The sequence below is a fragment of the Ovis canadensis genome, chromosome 3, assembly GCF_042477335.2.
Source record: "Ovis canadensis isolate MfBH-ARS-UI-01 breed Bighorn chromosome 3, ARS-UI_OviCan_v2, whole genome shotgun sequence".
Taxonomy (NCBI): domain Eukaryota; kingdom Metazoa; phylum Chordata; class Mammalia; order Artiodactyla; family Bovidae; genus Ovis; species Ovis canadensis.
Window position 1 is genome coordinate 168299042 of NC_091247.1, and position 17932 is coordinate 168316973.

General features: G+C 46.5%; 1 protein-coding gene across 1 annotated transcript; it reads left to right on the forward strand.

Annotated features, from left to right (window-relative positions):
- The first annotated feature begins 3637 nt into the window (after window positions 1-3637).
- LOC138436358 (retinol dehydrogenase 16-like) lies at window positions 3638-17612 on the forward strand. Its single transcript, XM_069581969.1, has 3 exons — window positions 3638-3950; window positions 15467-15562; window positions 17395-17612. The coding sequence occupies exons 1-3, from the start codon at window positions 3638-3640 to the stop codon at window positions 17610-17612; spliced, it is 627 nt and encodes a 208-aa protein (XP_069438070.1).
- Window positions 17613-17932: the final 320 nt, after the last annotated feature.

The following is a 17932-nucleotide window of genomic DNA, read 5'->3' on the forward strand; positions in this document are numbered from 1 at the left end:
GATTAATGCAAGGATGGCCAAGGCAGGGGAGAGGCAGGGCCCGAACCCTTCCCTGGGGGCGTGTAGTCTCTCTCTTACCAGAACCCTCCCTGTGGTCCTCCTGCCATCCCCTCCTGTAGAATCACTACCCTCCATCCTTTGCCACCTGCCAGGTCCCCCAGCCTCCCCTTCTCCCACCCTCCAGTGGAGGAGTGTGAGAGTCACTTCTGGAGCCCGGTCTTATGTTTTCTGCTAACGCTTACTGAGCACCTACTGTGTGCGGGCAGGAATTCCCCTGATGTCCCAGTGCTTCCAGAGACCCTTGCTCTCTGTATGTCCTCTGCTGTCATGATGATCTGAGTATGGACTCAGTGGAGAAGGCATTTGTACAGTCATACAGATACCTGGGCTGAGGGCAAATTGGAGTGGGAGGGACTTCTCCAAGAGTCAACTAAAATACTGAATTTTTATCTCTTTTTGTTCAAAATTGATATTACGGCGTGTTTAGGGAAACCTTACATTATAGAACAATATCACCATTTTCAAGCAAACAGAGAACGAGGTCAGATGCTGCAGGACCCCTGAAACTCAAACCTGTTTTAAAGGCTTGGTGTCAGAGAGGGACTGCTGAAGAGATGAATGTGACCAAGAGGATCCTCAAGGATCTCTGAATCCCTCAGGCTGTGGTGTGTCAGCCCCTCAAGGTCGATCCACGTTCTCCTCTTCAATGCAAACCTAGAGCTTCTTGCTTGACCTGAAGACCCCAGATTTTCATATAATTATTTACGCCCACACACACCGCCAGACCTTCCAAACCAACTGAAATCAAGTAAAGCATCACTAATTCACTTTATGCCCTGAGGGTTTGTGTTCAGGAGGTCTGGACTCATCTCCAGCAATCCTCTACAGAATGTCAGAGGACTTGTGAGGTTACAAACCCTGACTCTCCTTGCTGGTCCTACAAGGGGTTGGGGAACTCAGGGTTGCACTGAGATAAGTTCCATGGCCAACTCTGGGGACTGTGACTCACCGCCCCCAACTCGGACAAGGCAGAACAACAAACGCACTGGAAAAAAGGTGCAGGGCACACCAGCACACATTCTCAGCCTGGACCCTCAGCAGAGCCCCATTCCTCCTTTTTCCAGGCCGCCTTCCTTGAGGGGGGAGCTAGGTCTGCTCTGATGGACGTATGCAGGGGCAGGAACCCATGCTATGAAGATCCACAGGAGTGCCAAAGGGAAGGTGCTGTCACTGTTTCCCTGGGGTGGCCTGGCTTTTGTGAGTTGCCTGTGGTCAGTGACTCCCCACCCCCTCCAATCACCTAATCACACTGATCGGTCTCCACATTTTAGAGTCTCCACTTCAGAAAGTGGAGCTGGAAACAAGCTTGCACAGTTTGCCCTCACTCCCTACCCCTTCCTGCTCCCCCATTTGTTACCTACACCCCCACATGTTCAGAGGACGTGTCCTGGGTGTAGAACAGGCAGTAGGTGGAGGGTGGCCTTAGCTTGACAGTGGTCCCCACTGAGATACTCTGGGGCTACGCCAAGGGGTATGTGCGTCAGAGGTTCTGCCCTGGAATCTGGCCAAACTACCCCTCCAAGGACATAAGATGCAGAGATTCTTGTCAGTGAGTCTCCGTGACAGAACTGCCTCTGAAAGTTTTCTTGCTCTGGTCCCTGCAGATCCCAGGTGAGTGTCACCCCAGCTTCTGCCTCTTACTGTTCCCTCCCGACCTGCTTGTCATTGTACCCACCTGGAACAGGAGTTTGAAGCTCCTGAGACCCCAGAAGTCATCACATGAATTTCAAGACTCACATAAGGGAAGCTGAGGATGTAAGGACTGGAAAGAGGCTGCAGTATGGACCTGTGGGAATTTATGGTGAAGGAATTCATGGTCATAGAAAAAAAATCTTCAGTTTTTTTCCAAGTAAAGAAACCACAACCTTCGTCTTTACCAGGGTTAGTGTTTGTAAAAGACTTGCACGTCCCCCTGGCTTCCTGACAGTTTCCAGGGCACCATCCTCCACCCTGGCCTTCTTCTTCCTCACCCTTTGGGGAATCCCTGTAGGAGGGTCCTGCTGGTCACCCGGGAAGCAGGCACAAGCTGCTTTCTGCAGGACGATCCTTTCCATTACTGCTGCAGATTGCCACCTGAGGGACAACTCCTTTCAGGAGGCAGTCAGCACCCTGCAGCTGGCCGTGACCACTAGAGGCTGAATCTGTCCTCCTCTCTGTGTATCTTGACTGCTGGGGTGGGCTCCAGGGGCATCTGAACCTCCGTGTCATTGGGGAATCCTCTCCTTCCACCCAGTGCCCATTGTCTTTCCTGATCTGGAGTCGGAGCTGTGATAAACATGGATGGTGAGAAGATGTCCAGGGCACTGACCCCGGCTCCTTCTGCCCCTGCCTCTCTCACCAGCTCAGTGCCCCTGGTGGTCCAGCCCCGTTACTGAATAGTATCCTCCCCATCTCTGTGAATCCCCTGCATGCACAGCTGCTCTGGGGTCCAGTCTCTGGTCCTTTCTTCAGTCTCCTGTGCAGGCAGCTCGTTCCTCCTCTTCACCATAACCTCCATACAAATTGAACTAATTCCTTTCCAATTATTGAACTCCCTGCTTGGTGGAGTTAGCATTCCAATTAATGATATGACATCAAGGTTCAATTCAGGCTTTTCTCTATGTCTGGGTGGTTTGAATGTTGTCCGTGGTGCCTGGCAGGGCAGGGTCTAACCGCACAAGGAAAGAGAGCAATGGAACCCAGCATCCAGGTATGTGGACAGAACATCTACTTGGAGTGAAAGGGGAACATCTGTTAGAGCAGCTTTGCGTGAGTCCTTCCAACACCCATCCCAGCATCTGGGAGAAGTCTCCCCATTGCCTGTGTCCCCTCTTTCCCTTCATGTCTCCTCTCTTTGCCTCACACACCCCCACTGCTCTTCTGAACATCTTTCTGGTCCAGAGAGCCACTGTATCAGGAGAAACCTTATTCCCTTTTGCCTTCTCCTTCTAATCCTAGAGAGGCTGAGGGGACTTAGTCTTTCAGGAGGGACTTCTGTGAGCTGAGCCAGAGAGGAAAGCTGGTCAGAGGCTCACCAGCTGCCAAGGTCCCACAGCTAGTTGGCAGCAGAGCTGGGCTTTGAAGTCATGTGTGTCTTGATTCCAAGTGTATCCCATTATATGAATCTTCATTAGAAAAAGCCTCCTGTAATGTAAAATAACCTGGGGGACCTAGGTCACAGGCTTCAGTAAGAAAAAGGGAACAATTTGGTTGTGAACCATGAAATCTGGAATGCAAAACTTCTAATGTGTGTGTGGGTGTGAGGATTGAGAAGGGAGAGGTGGGCAGAGGGAAACAGGGAGGAGTGGGAGGACCAGGAAAGTGAGGTTGGGAAAGGTATTGTCATCCTTAAGGTTTTGTGTTGGAAATGTAATGGTATCGATGAGAAGCAGGCTAAGAGTACCAAAAAGCAAGCACTGGGATCGTCGTCAGCAGTACTCCCTGAAGAAGGTGAACAGGAAAATCTTGAGACGTCCATGCCAGAGAGTCTGGAGCTTCCATGCCAACCAGCTTGGTGCATGTTCTTAATTCCTCCTGTCTGATCACTAACCAGACCCTATTCACCACAACCTGTGGTGTGTCCGTCTCCTGCAAAGCCATGTGGCTGTACCTGGCGGTCCTCGTGGTCCTGTACTACCTCCTGCGCTGGTACCGGGAGAGGAAGGTGGTGAGCCACTTCCGGGACAAGTTCATCTTCATCACGGGCTGTGACTCGGGCTTCGGGAACCAGCTGGCCAGGCAGCTGGACCTGCGAGGCTTGAGGGTCCTGGCTGCGTGTCTGACGGAGCAAGGGGCGGAGCAGCTGAGGAAGCAGACATCAGACAGGCTGCAGACGGTGATCCTGGACGTCACCAAGACAGAGAGCGTCGCTGTGGCCACCGAGTGGGTGAAGGAGCGTGTGGGGGACAGAGGTACCGCCCACATTTCTTGTTTACTTCTTCTCTCTCTGTGAGAGGAGACCCATTGTCAGGACCCTGGGGAAGAGTCCAAGGTGTTTTCCTAGACGTGAAGTCCCACCTGCCTTCTTCACCTCACCCAGCTGATCAGATGAGCCTCTTCCATCCCTCACCCCTACCTTCTGACCTTGAAGGTTTGCAGTTTAGGGGAGACATTTCCCTGATGAGACTGTGTCCTTGCAGACTATCTGTCTGGTGTCCCCTTTTCTCTCAACAGAAAGTCTGGGTTTCTTGCTACTGAGTGAGCAGGGTGATCAGGGTGGACTTTCTAGAGGAGGGGTGGAGGTGGGGGCTCTGGCTGAAAGTCTGCAAGGGTATCTGGGGGCAGCACTTGAGCTGGGCTGTGTTCTCAGCACTTGATTGTGTTCTTACTGCTGACCCATAGACATTCCACTTGGGTATAAATGTCATTCACTTTCAAATGACGATAATGAGTTCTCAGGACTTGTGTAAAGAAACTCAGTTAACTACCATGGAGTTATTTTCCTTCTCTCTTTGGTTTCTGTTTTCCTTCTATTCTCTGTGCTTAAATATATATATATATATATATATATATATATATTATTGAAGTATAGTTGACTTAAAATTTTTCAAATACACACAATGTGATTCAGTTATACACATACACATGTATTATTTATGAAATCATTTTCCATTATAGAGTATTACAAGATATTAACTATAGTTCCCTGTGCTATTCAGTAAACCTTTGGTGCTTGTTGTATATCTCATTTTTTAAATTAGAAATTAGCATTCTATTCATACTAAGTCATACAAGTGGAATCAAAATGTCACAAATTTTTTAGTTAGGCAAAATTCATGAGTTTTATGGCAGAAAGCAAAGAAGTATAGAGCCTCTTGATGAAAGTGGAAGAGGAGAGTGAAAAAGCTGGCTTAAAACTCAGCATTCAAAAAATGAAGGTCATGGCATCTGGTCCCATCACTTCATGGCAAATAGATGGGGAAATGATGGAAACAGTGAGAGACTTTATTTTTGGGGGCTCCAAAATCACTGCAGATGGTGACTGCAGCCATGAAATTAAAAGATGCTTGCTCCTTTGGAGAAAAGCTATGACCAACCTAGACAGCATATTAAAAAGCAGAGACATTTCTTTACCCACAAAGATCTGTCTAGTCAAAGCTATGATTTTTCCAGTAGTCATGTATGGACATGAGATTTGCACTATAGGAAAGCTGAGCGCTGAAGAATTGATGCTTTTGAACTATGGTGTTGGAGAAGACTCTTGAGAGTCCCTCAGACTGCAAGGAGATCAAACCAGTCAATCCTAAAGGAAATCAGTCCTGAATATTCATTGGAAGGACTGAAGCTGAAGCTGAAACTCCAACACTTGAGGCGAAGAACTGAATCCTTGGAAAAGACCCTGATGCTGGGAAAGATTGAAGGCAGGAGGAGAAGGGGACAACAGAGGATGAGATGGCTGGATGGCAACACTGACTCAGTGCACATTAGTGTGAAGAAGCTCCGGAAGTGGTGATGGACAGGGAAGCCTGATGTGCTGCAGTCCATGGGGTGGCAGAGTTGGGCACGACTGAGTGACTGAATGAACTGAACTGACTGATATATATGTATACAAAAGGTTTTCTACTACTCTTGATAAAAGCTCGAGAAAGAACATCAAAAAAAGAAAGAAGAGATGGAAAAATTGAAAAACATAAACTAAATGAGATGGGCGCACTGAATATGAAATAGAAAAAATGAAACAAACCAGATAAAAGTAAAAGATCATCATCTAATCCAGTTGGTTTTAAACAGAGCTGTTCATCAGAAATATATCTGGAGATTTGGAGGAAAAAAAAGCAATACCTGGGCATTTGTATTTTTCAAATACCTCTAAGATAATTCTGATATGCATCTGAATTTTAAAGTGTTTATGGGTTTTTCTATTAAATGGTAGTTTTGAGGATACAGGATCTATTATTTTTCTGTTGACCAATCATGATACAACCGTATTGAGTAATAGTTACACAGTCAAAATAGTAAAAGATGTTTATCATTTTTCACAATCAATAGCCAGATTAAAATAAAAGATAATTACAATTGCAAGGTATAATGGGAACATGATTAGCCTAGCAATATAAAATAATTATATACAATTTGGGGAGTCAAGCAGAGTGATGTGATAAGTGGAAGTGTATACAAGCACATGTTTTCATCCACCCAGCCAGTCTATGTCTTTTGGTTGGGGCATTTAATCCATTTACATTTAAGGTAATTATTGATATGCTGTGCTGTGCTTAGTTGCTCAGCCATGTCTGACTCTTTGTGACCCCATGGACTGTAGCCCACCAGGCTCTCCTGTCCATGGGTATTCCTCAGGCAAGAATACTGGGGTGGGTTGCCATGCCCTCCTCCAGGGGATCTTCTCAACCCAGGGATCGAGCCCAGGTCTCCCACATTGCAGGCAGATTCTTTACTGTCTAAGCCACCAGGGAAGCCCAATTATTGATATCTGTGCTCCCATTTTCCTAATTCTTTGGGTTTATTTTCTGTTAGATCTTTTCCTTCTCTTATGCTTTCTGCCTAGAGATGCTCCTTTAGCATTTGTCATACAGCTGGTTTGGTGGTGCAAAGTTCTGCTAACCTTTGTTTGTCTGGAAAGCTTTTGATTTCTCCATCAAATCTGAAGGAGAGTCTTGCTGGGTAGAGTATTCTTGGTTATAGTTTCTTCCCTTTCATCACTTCAAATATATCGTGCCATTCCTGTCTGCCTTGAAGCATTTCTGTTGAGAAATCAGCTGATAACTTGATAGGAGTTCCCCTGTATGTTATTTGTCATTTTTCCCTTATTGCTTTTAATATTTCATCTTTGTTTTTAATTCTTGTCAGTTTGATTACTCTGTGTCTTGGTGTGTTCCTCTTTGGGTTTATCCTGATTCTCTGTGCTTCTTGGACTTGGTTGAGATTTCTTTTCCCATATGAGGGAAGCTTTCAGCTATTATCTCTTCAAATACTTTCGCAGGTCCTTTCTTTCTCTCTTCTCCTTCCCGGACCCGTGTAATGCAAATGTTGATGTGTTTAATGTCATCCCGGAGGTCTCATAGGCTGTTTTCATTTTTTGTTTGTTTTTTAATATTTCGTTCTGCAGCAGTGATTTCCACCGTTTTGTCCTTCAGGTCATTTATCCATTCTCTTGCTTCAGTTATTCTGCTAGTGGATTATCTCTGTTTGTTTGCTTTTTAGCCCTTCTAGATGCTTGGTGAACATTTCTTGCATCTTCTCCATTGTTTTCCTAAGATCCTGGATCATCTTCACTATCATTATTCTGAATTCTTTTTCTGGAAGGTTGCCTATCTCCACTTATTTAATTGTTTTCTTGGGGTTTTATTTTGTCATCTCATCTGGAACATAACTTTCTGCTGTTTTCTTCTAGATTACTTTCTGTAATGTGGTTTTTGCTCTACTCCCTGGGGGATTGTGGTTCTCCTTGCTTCTTTCTGTCTGCTCTCTGATGGAGGATGCTAAGAGACTTGTTGTGTAAGCTTCCTGATGGGAGAGACTGGGTCAGTTTTTCCTTGCCCAGTGAAGCTTTAATCCAATTATCTGCTGATGGGTGATGGATGGGGGTTGTGCTCCCTCCCTGTTTGTTGTTTGGCCTGAGGCGACCCAGCCCTGGGGCCTACAGGCTCTATGGCAGGGTTAATGGTGACCTCCAAGAGGGCTTATGCCAAGGAAGACTTTCCAGGACTGCTGCTGCCTGTGCCCCCATCCCTTTAGTGAGCCCCTGCCAACCCAAGCCTCCAATGGCTCCCCACTCCAGTGCTCTTGCCTGGAAAATGCTATGGATGGAGGAGCTTGGTGGGCTGCCGTCTATGGGGTCGCACAGAGTCGGACACAACTGAGTGACTTCACCTTCACTTTTCACTTTCATGCATTGGAGAAGGAAATGGCAACCCACTCCAGTGTTCTGGCCTGGAGAATCCCAGGGACAGGGGAGCCTGGTGGGCTGCTGTCTATGGGGTCGCACAGTCGGACACAACTGATGCAACTCAGCAGCAGCAGCCAACCCAAGCCTCCATAGGAGACTCTCCAACATCATCAGATAGGTTTGCTTCAGTCTCCTATGGGGTCACTTCTCCTTTCCTCTGGGTCTTGGTGCACGCGAGGTTTTGTTTGTGCCCTCCACGACTGGAGTCTGTCTTTCCCCCAGTCCTGTGTAAGTCCTGTAATCAAATCCTGCTGGTCTTCAAGATCAGGTTCCCTGGGCATTCCCAGTTCCTTTGTCAGATCCCCAGGCTGGGAAGCCTGACGTGGGCTCAGAACCTTCACAACACCGAGAGAACTTCTTTGGTATTTTTTCTTCTCCCATTTGTGGGTCATCCACCAGGGGGTTATGGGATTTAATTTTATCGTGATGGCGTCCCTCCTCTGGTGTCACTGGCTTCTTCTTTGTCTTTGGACCTGGGGTATCTTTTTTTGGTGGGTTCCAGCATCCTCCTGTGGATGGTTGTTCAGCAACTGGTTGTGATTTTAATGTTCTCGTTGGAGGACATAAGTACACATCCTTGTACTCTGCCGTCTTGAACTGGAAGCCTCTACTAATTTTTGTTTTTATTTTTTTACTACAAATCTGCTGATATTTGGCAGGGGATAGAGAGAACTTTAGATTTTTTCTTCTAAGTATAAATGTAAAGCATAATCATTGTGGAAACTGAGAGACATGCAGGGATTAAAACCAAACACTCTAAAACCTCACCACCCAGATAAGTGTTGTTAATATTTTGGGGTACATGGTCTTATATTTTGCAGATATTTATCCTTTTCTTTCTACTATATTAAAATATATAGATTTAAAACATAATAAAAATTTCTTCAAAAACCTCATAAACTACCATTGAGAAAACGCTACACATTAAAATAGCATTACTTATTAAAAAATGCTTCATGGCTTGAGACATAATATTTCCTACCTTTTAATCACCATATTGATGTAACCAATATCTCATAAACTTCTTTCTACCAAGTCCTTTCACTATAACCATGTATGTTTGATTGTATCTTAAAAAAAAAAAAGATATGTTGTTTGTTTGTTTATTTATTTATTGTTGGCTGCGATGGGTCTATCTTGTGGAAAGCAGAGGCTATTCTCTATTCGAGGTGTGTGGGCTTCTCTTGTTTCAGATCACTGCTTTTATGGTGCACGGGCTTCAGTAGCTAGAGCTTGTGGGCTCTAGAGTACAGGCTTGGTAATTGTGGCACACGGGCTTATTTGCCTAATGGCATGTGGGATCTTCCCGGAGGAGGGGTCTAACTGGTGTCCCCTGCACTGTAAGGCAGATTCTTAACCACTGAAACAGCTGGGAAGCCCTTGATCATTTCTTTATAACAAATGGTTGGACCGTATTCATCCTACAAGTCAGGCATGTTGCTGAGCAGGGGAGGGACTCAGTTCTCCGTGTGGAACTCCTGGTTCCTTTACCCCAGCAACCCTGAATGAATGCCTGTTGCCACTGCCCTGAGTCCTAGGGTTGCTAACTGTAGCGTGTAGTCACTCAGTCGTGTCTGACTCTGCGACCCTGTGGACTATAGCCCACCAGGCTCCTCTGTCCATGGGATTTTCCAGGCAAGAATACTGGAGTGGATTGCCATTTCCTTCTCCAGGGGATCTGCCCAACCCAGGGATCAAACCTGGGTCTCCCGCATCACAGGCAGATGCTTTACCCTCTGAGCCTAAAGGTTTACTTTAAAACCTTGGGATTGTGTCTTGGATTCTTACAGAGGTTTCCTTTAAGCTAGGTGAATTTGCACCAAGGAGATGAAGCCAGGGTGGCCTCCAGTGTGAGTGGGAGGAGAAAGTGGAGTTTTCTGGGGTAAGGGGTGGACTATCTGCCCTGGGTGTCAAGGGCATCCTTGTCCCATCCCCCCAAAAATACCCCTTGAAATTCTCCAGATTGCTGCAGACACATTGTTTAGTATTGAAGTGCTAGGGTTTCAAGCCCAAGCCCATGCCTGAACTACCAAGTCTGTCAACAAGTTCTGCCAAACCTGGGATTTCAGGTCTGTTTCACACAATCTGCACCCAGATATAGTCATCTTTATATTTTGTCTTTAATCTACTGATTCCTTTTCTCCTCTCTTCCCCTCCCTTTCTCATTGTCTTTTTATATTTCTCATTCTTCTCCTCATGCTAGCTGTTGAGCACTCAGTCCTAAAGGTATCAGAAAATCTGAAAATGTAGGCGAATATTTATCATGTCTGCAAAGACAACATGAACTGTGAAAACCCAAAACTTTACCCTCCAATGTCCAGATTATAGACCTACTTGATTTCTTTGTCTTCATTCCTCACTTCCACCCTATTTGGGGTTCTTGCCCTTTGTCAGCAGGCAGTGGGCTGGGCCATAAAGACAGAGTCAGGAGGGAGGCATGCCTCCTGTCCTCCCACGGCACACAGGGTCCGCTCTCCCCAAATCCTCAGGAGAATGGAGGTCTCTGCTCCAGCCGCTCCCCCTGCAGCTTCTCTCCTAAAGTTCTCCCCTTGTTGGAAGGTGACCTGGCACCATGGCTGAGTCCTCACTCCTGGGCAGCACAGTGTTGCCCTCTACCCCTGATGCTTCCCAAGACTCTGAAGTCTGCTGAATAACACTGACATCTCTACGTCTATCTCAACAACTGAGTGGCTGATACTTCATGAAGATACTGGACGAGACCTGTTGGGCGTGATGGAGGTGACCCTGAGTCTACTGCCCCTGGTGCAGAAGGTGAGGGGCCATGCAGTTAGTCTCCAGCATCATGGGTTGAGTGTCCTTTGGAAGCTGCTGCATGTTCAAGTATGGCATGGAGACCTTTTCAGCCTCCATCAGGTTACAGCCTGAATGGATGGGTACTCTCTCTCTCCCTGCTTCTGTGCTTGTAGGGCAGTGTTTTTCAGGGGTTTCCTCTCTCTGGAGTTTTAGAGACCATTCCTTCCAAGTCCCTCTCTCTTGCTCTGAGTAGGTCTTTCACTGGGAAGAATATTTTTATCTATTTGGTGTCCAGTTGGGTCTGAGGACTAAGAGGTTTGATTGAACATATTACTGCCTGCATGAGGGCCCACAGTCACACAGTTTTGGAGGCAGAATTGGAACTGAAATGATTTGGCTGTGCAGTCATTCCATGTGCTTAACTGCTACGTATATAGGTTTCAGGAGCCCTGTGGGGAGGGTGCCCATGAAGTAAGTAATCAAGGGAGCTACTGTACCTCAATTGCGGGTGAGACCCCAGGGTCTGCAGGGAGAGGGTGCTTCTAAATGTGTGGGAGTTGTGTCCACAGTCAGGGGCATATTCCTAGAGGAGAGTTGGCCATAGCATTACTAGGGGAAGAGAGCAGCGAGAGGATAGGGTTGAAATGTCACTGCAACTCCAACCTGTTTTGAATGCTTGGTGTCAGACAGGGGACTACTGTGGAGTCAGCATGACCAGGAGGATCCTCAAGAGTCTTTGAGTCCTTCAAGGCTGTAGTGTCAGGCCCTCAGGTCACTCCATGTCCCCTACTCAGATGCAGACCTAGAATTTAATGCTTGATCTGAAAACTCCAGATTTTCATATTCATATTTACATATACACACACACCGAGTCAGACATACCGAACCAACTGAAATCAAATAAAGCATCATTGATTCACTTTCTGTTTCAGTGGTATGTGTTCAGGATCACCTTGGGACTCACCCTTAGGAATCTCCTTCAGATGGTAGAGAACTTGTGCTGTTAAACCCCATGACCCTCCTTGCTGATCCTACACTGGGGCTGGGGTGGGTGGTGAAGGCTGCACTGAGATGGCTGTCACGGCAGACAGTGTGCACCATGACACAAGGGCCCCAGTTCAGACAGTGCAGAACAACAGACGCTTTAATAGAAAGTGCAGTGAACACCAGCGCACGCTTTCAGCCTGGACCCTCCACGGAGCTCCTTTCCTTTTCCTTCCAGGCTGCCTCCCTTGGGGAAGGAATCAGGTCTGGTCTGATGGACTGGTGCAGGGGCAGGAACCCATGCTATGAAGATCCATGGTAGGGCCACAAGGAAGCTGTTGTATCTCTTACCCTAGGCTGTCCTCAGGTATGACCTAAATCAAATCCCTTATGATTATACAGTGGAAAAGACAAATCAATTCAAGGGATTAGATCTGATAGACAGAGCGCCTGAAGAGCTATGGACAGAGGTTCATGATATTGTATAAGAGGTGGTGATCAAAACCATCCCCAAGAAAAAGAAATTCCAAAAGGCTAAATGGTTGTCTGAAGACACCTCACAAATAACCTGAGTAAAGAAGAGAAGTAAAAGGCAAAGGAAAAAAGGAAAGATATACCCATCTGAATGCAGAGTTCCAGAGTAGAGCAAGGAGAGAGAGATAAGAAAGACTTCTTAAGTGAATAGTGCAAAGAAATGGAGGGAAACAATAGAAAGGGAAAGACTGGAGATCTTTTCAAGGAAATCAGCGATACCAAGGGAATATTTCATCCAAAGATAGGCGCACTAAAGGACAGAAAGACCTAACAGAAGCAGAAGATATTAAGAAGAGGTGGCAAGAATACAGAGAAGAACTATACAAAAAAGATCTTAATGACCTGGATAACCGTGATGGTGTGATCACTCACCTAGAACCAGACATCTTGGAGTGTGAAATCAAGTGGGTCTTAGGAAGCATCACTACAAACAAAGCTAGTGGAGGTGATGGAATTCCAGTTGAGTTCTTTCAAATCCTAAAAGATGATGCTGTGAAAGTGCTGCATTCAGTCTGTTAGAAAATTTGGAAAATTCATCAGTGGCCACAGGACTAGAAAAGGTTAGTTTTCATTCCATCCCCCAAAAAGGCAATGTCAAAAAATGTTCAATCTATAGCACAATTGCACTCATTTCACATACTATCATAAAAATGCTCAAAATCCTTCAAGCTAGGCTTCAACAGTATACGAACTGAGAACTTCCAGATGTATAAGCTGGATTTAGAAAAGGCAAAGGAACCAGAGATAAAATTGCCAACATTGGCTGGAACATAGAAAAAGCCTGAGAATTCCAGAAAATCATCTACTTCTGCTTCATTGGCTCTGCTTAAGCCTTTGACTGTTTAGATCAGAACAAACTGTGGAAAATTCTTAAAGAGATGGGAATACCAGACCACCATACCTGTCTCCTGCAAAACCTGTATGTAGTTCAAGAAGTAACAGTTAGAACTGGACATGGAACAACAGACTGGTTCCAAATTGAGAAAGGAGTACATCAAGGCTGTATATTGTTACCTTGCTTATTTAACTTCTATGCAGAGTGCATCATGTGAAATGCAGGGCTGGATGAAGCACAAGCTGGAATAAAGATTGCTGGGAGAAATATCAGTAACTTCAGACACTCAGATGACACAGCCCATATAGCAGAATGCAAAGAGGAACTAAAAGGCTTCCTGATGAAGGTGAAAGAGGAGAGCAAAAAAGCTGACTTAAAACTCAACATTCAAAAAACTAAGATCATGGCATCCGGTCCCATCACTTCATGCCAAATAGGTGGGGAAACAAAGGAAACAGTGACAGAAACTTTATTTTCTTGGGCTCCAAAATCACTGTGGATGGTAACTGCAGCCATGAAATTAAAAGATGCTTGCTCTTTGGAAGAAAAGCTATGATAAACCTAGACAGTGTATTGAAAGCAGACACATTACTTTGCTAACAAAGGTCCATCTGGTCAGAGCTATGGTTTTACAGTAGTCATGTACAGATGTGAGAGCTGGACGATAAAAAAGCTGAGCACCGAAGAACTGATGCCTTCAAACTGTGGTGCTGGGGAAGACTCTTGAGAGTCCCTTGGACAGAAAGGAGATCAAACCAGTCAATCCTAAAGGAACTCAGTCCTGAATACACACTGGTAGGACTGATGCTGAAGCTGAAGCACCAGTATTTTGGCCACCTGATGGGAAGAACTGACTCCTTGGAAAAGACCCCGATGCTGGGAAAGATTGAAGGCAGGAGGAGAAGAGGACAACGGAGGATGAGATGGTTAGATGGCATCAACGACTCAATGGACATGAATTTGAGCAAGCTCCGGGAAATGGTGAAGGACAGGGAAGCCTGGTGTGCTGCAGTCTATGGGCTCGCAAAGAGTTGGACACGACTGAGCCACTAAACAGCAACTCCTTCCACCCAGTGCCCGTTGTTTTCCTGACTTGGCAGTCGGAGCTGTGATAAACGTGGATGGTGAGGAGATGCCCAGGGCGCTGACCCCGGCTCCCTCTGCCCCTGCCCCTCTCACTAGCTCCACACCCCTCGTGGTCCAGCCCCGTTACTGGATGGTATCCTCCGCCTCCCCGTGAACCCCTCCTTGCACAGCTGTTCTGTGGTCCAGTCTTGGGTCATTTCCTCATTCTCCTGAGGGCTCAGCTCCCTCCTCCTCTCCACCATCACCTTCTTACAAACTGAACTAATTCCCTTCCGTCATTGTGGTTTACATCTCCCTGCTTATGGGTGGTCTGCACACCCCATTCCATGGTCCCTGTTCAAGTCAGTATTTTCCATCAGTCTCTTCTCAGTGTCTGAGCAGTCTGGATTCTGGGTGTGGTGCTGGGCGGGGCAGGGTGTGAACCCAGGAAGAGCAGAGGGCAATGAACCCAAACACCGCGGACTGTGAGCAGGGCATCTTCACGGAATAAAAGGGGAACAACCGTTGGAGCAGCTTTGTGTGAGTCCTTCCAACACCTGTCCCAGCACCTGAGAGAAGTCTCACCATTGCCTGTGTCCCTTCATTCCTTTCTTGTCCCCTCTCTTTGCCTCAAACACCCCCCACTGCTCTTCTGAACCCCTTTTGAGTCCAGAGAACTGTTTTATCAGGAGAGAACTTATTCCCTTTTGCCTTCTCCCGATCCTAGAGAGGCTGAGGGGCTTAGATTTTCAGGAGGGAATTCTGGAGCTGAGCCAGAGGAGGGAACCAGCTCAGAGGCTAAGCCAGCTGCCCAGGGTCACACAGCTAGTTGGCAGCAGAACTGGGTTTGAAGCCATGGTGTCTGTTGATTCTGAGTGTATTCCCTTGTAAGAATCTCCAATAGGTTAAGAAGACACAGGTCCCAGACTTGAATTGTCAAAAGGGAAGAAGGTAGTTGTGAACCATGAAACCAGGAATGTAAGTGTTCTAATGTGTGGGGTGTGAGGACGGGGGTTGAAATTTGGGCAGAGGGAAACAGGGAGGAGTGGGAGGATCAGACAGAGGTGGTTGGGAAAACTATTGTCATCCTTAAGAGGCTGTGTTGTAAATGCAATGACATCTGTTAGAAATGGGTTAAGTGTACCAAGAGCATGTATCAGGGTCAGAGTCAGTCACAGTCACTGAAGAGGGTGAACAGGAAAATCGAAATCACTATGGGAACTCCATCCAGAGAGCCAGAGAGCCTGGAGGCTGACCAGCCAACTATCATCGTGCATGTTCTTAATTTCTCCTGCCTGACCACTAGCCAGCCTCTGCTTCACACCAACCCCTGTGTGTCTGTCCCCCGGGAGCCATGTGGCTGTACCTGGCGGTCCTTGTGGGCCGATACTACCTCCTGCGCTGGTACCAGGAGAGGCAGTGGGTGAAGGAGTGTGTGGGGGACAGAGGTACCACCCACATTTCTTTTGTGTTTCTTTATGTCTTCTCTCTCTGTAAAGGTTGAGACCCCTTTTCAACTGACTGGGAATTCCCAAGGTGTTTCCCAGGACTTGAAGTCCCACCTGCCTTCTTCACCTCACCCAGCTGACAGAGGAGCCTCCTTCATCCCCCACCCCCACCTCCGGAACTTGAAGCTCTGCAGGGGCGGCCAGGGGGTGCAGACTCGCTGTTGGGTGGCACCTCTGCTCTCACAAAAATACCTAGTTTCTTGCTGCTGAGTGAGCAGGGTGATCAGGTCTCAGTTTCTGGAGATGGAGTGGAAATAGAGACTTTGGCTGGAAGTCTGCTCAGTTGCCTGGTTTGTGGGCAACCGTGGAGCTGGGCTGTGTTGTCAGCACTTGATCACGTTCTTGCTGCTGAAGCATATTAGTCTGACTTGGATTTAAATGTTACCTATTTTGGGGGATGACACTGCGCTCTGAAGACTTGTCATAGGAAGTCAGAAAACTACTATAGGGTCACTTCCTCTCTCTCTTTTTTCTGTTTGTCTTCTTCTGCTTTTTCTTTTTATTACTACAATTGTTCCGAGTTTTGCAAAGGAAGGAAAGAACTTTAATTTCTCTTATCTTACTAGAAATCTAAAACATGGTCATTGTGGAAACTCACAAATGTGAAGGGATTTAGAACAAACACGAATATCTCACCTTCTGAGGTAATATTAACATTTTGACATACATGGTTTTCTGTTGTCACATGTTAGTATCCTTTTCTTTACACTAAATGAATATCTGTAGATTTAGAACATTTCAAAAATTTCTTCAAAAGCATCATAGATTATGCTTGAGAAGATACTATACTTATAAATAGCATTATTTACTAAAAAGTATTTTATGGTATGATACATAATTATTTCCTACCTTTAATTCACCATATTCAACACAAATGATATCTCAGTAAGGTTGAGATGTTTTCACCCAAGTCCCTGCACTATAACTATGTGCTGACTGTAAATGGTTGGAGAATATTCTTCCTACAAGGCAGGCGTGCTTCTGAGCGGAGGAGGAACTCAGCTCTCTGTGTGGATATTTCTGGCACTCCTGCCCCAGCAACCCTGAGTGCCTGCTCCCGCTGCCCCTCACTGAGGCCTGTGGTTACTGTTTCCTTTCAGACCTTAAGATTCTCTCAGTTCCTCCCACCCTCTCCTTCCCCACTGTGTCTGTTCACTCTGTCCATGTCTCCATTGCTACTCTGCTAGAAGGTTCATCAGTATCAATATAAATTACCATATGTCGGATGGGTAGCTAAGGAAATTTGCTGTATGACCCAAGGAGCTCAAATCAGGTGCTCTGTGACCCAGAGAGGTGGGATAGAGTGACAGGTAGGAGGGAGGTTCAAGAAGGGTGGGACACATGTACACCCATGGTTGATTCATGCTGATGTATGACAGAAACCAGCACAATAAGCTCCAGGCTTGGTAGATATGGGGACCACTGTCTTCATGAACCCCTTATTATTATTGGAAGGAAACTGAAGCCAGAGAGGGAAGACCCTGTGTAGTCATGGCAAGCTGGCCTTGGGACAGCTGGTTTTCGTGTTGTGACATTTATTGTTTGTAGACACCTGCAGTTTCTGTAGTCCAGATATTCTCAGAATGGAGTTAGATGTGCCTTCGTGTGGAACCATTGCTCTTGATGTAAGAGTTGGGGGACTCATTTGACAATGTAGGTTGATTCAAGTTAGGTGGTCTAGGGATTCTTAAGAACATTGCTACGTAAGCTGATCCCTAAGTCAGAATGGTTGGAGGTAGAAATATACCTGGATTCTGTCTCCTTCTGGACAGTCATTAAATCAGTCGACTTGTTGGAGACAACCTGCTGCCAGGATCTGTCCTTGGTGACAGAGTGCATGAAGCATGCCCTGACTGCCTGCCACCCCCGTACCCGATACTCACCTGGCTGGGATGCCAAGTTCATCTACCTCCCCATGAGCTACCTGCCCAGCTTCCTGGTGGATCTCATGGTGTACTGGAGAAACCCCCAGCCTACTAAGGCCCTGTAACCCAAGACTGGGGTGCATTGCAGGGGGGAGCTGCGTACAGAGTGGGGAGAGGATGCACTGGGGGAGGGAAATAGAGTGGAGAGCAGAGTGTGGAGTTCTCATGTCACCAGGACACCTATCCCACCTCACTCCCACCTCCTCCCCAGACTTCTCTTGGGACATTACTTAGGACTCAGGGATAGTAGGAAGATGTTTTGTAGTGAGAAACTGAGATCAATAGCTCTCATCTGCGTTCTGTTCCTTGATCAGCCTCTCAAGGCTCTGAAACTTATGGCCCTCCTGCCACCCTGAGGAATCTGCATTGTCTGGAGGGTGTGAAC

What these genes read in the sequence shown, in the direction of transcription:
- LOC138436358 (XM_069581969.1), top strand. Translation starts at nt 3,638, where the DNA reads ATGTGGCTGTACCTGGCGGTCCTCGTGGTCCTGTACTACCTCCTGCGC. An exon ending in GGAGCGTGTGGGGGACAGAG is followed by an intron (nt 3,951 to 15,466) that starts GTACCGCCCACA and finishes GTCCCCCGGGAG; the next exon opens with CCATGTGGCTGTACCTGGCG. An exon ending in GGAGTGTGTGGGGGACAGAG is followed by an intron (nt 15,563 to 17,394) that starts GTACCACCCACA and finishes CCTTCTGGACAG; the next exon opens with TCATTAAATCAGTCGACTTG.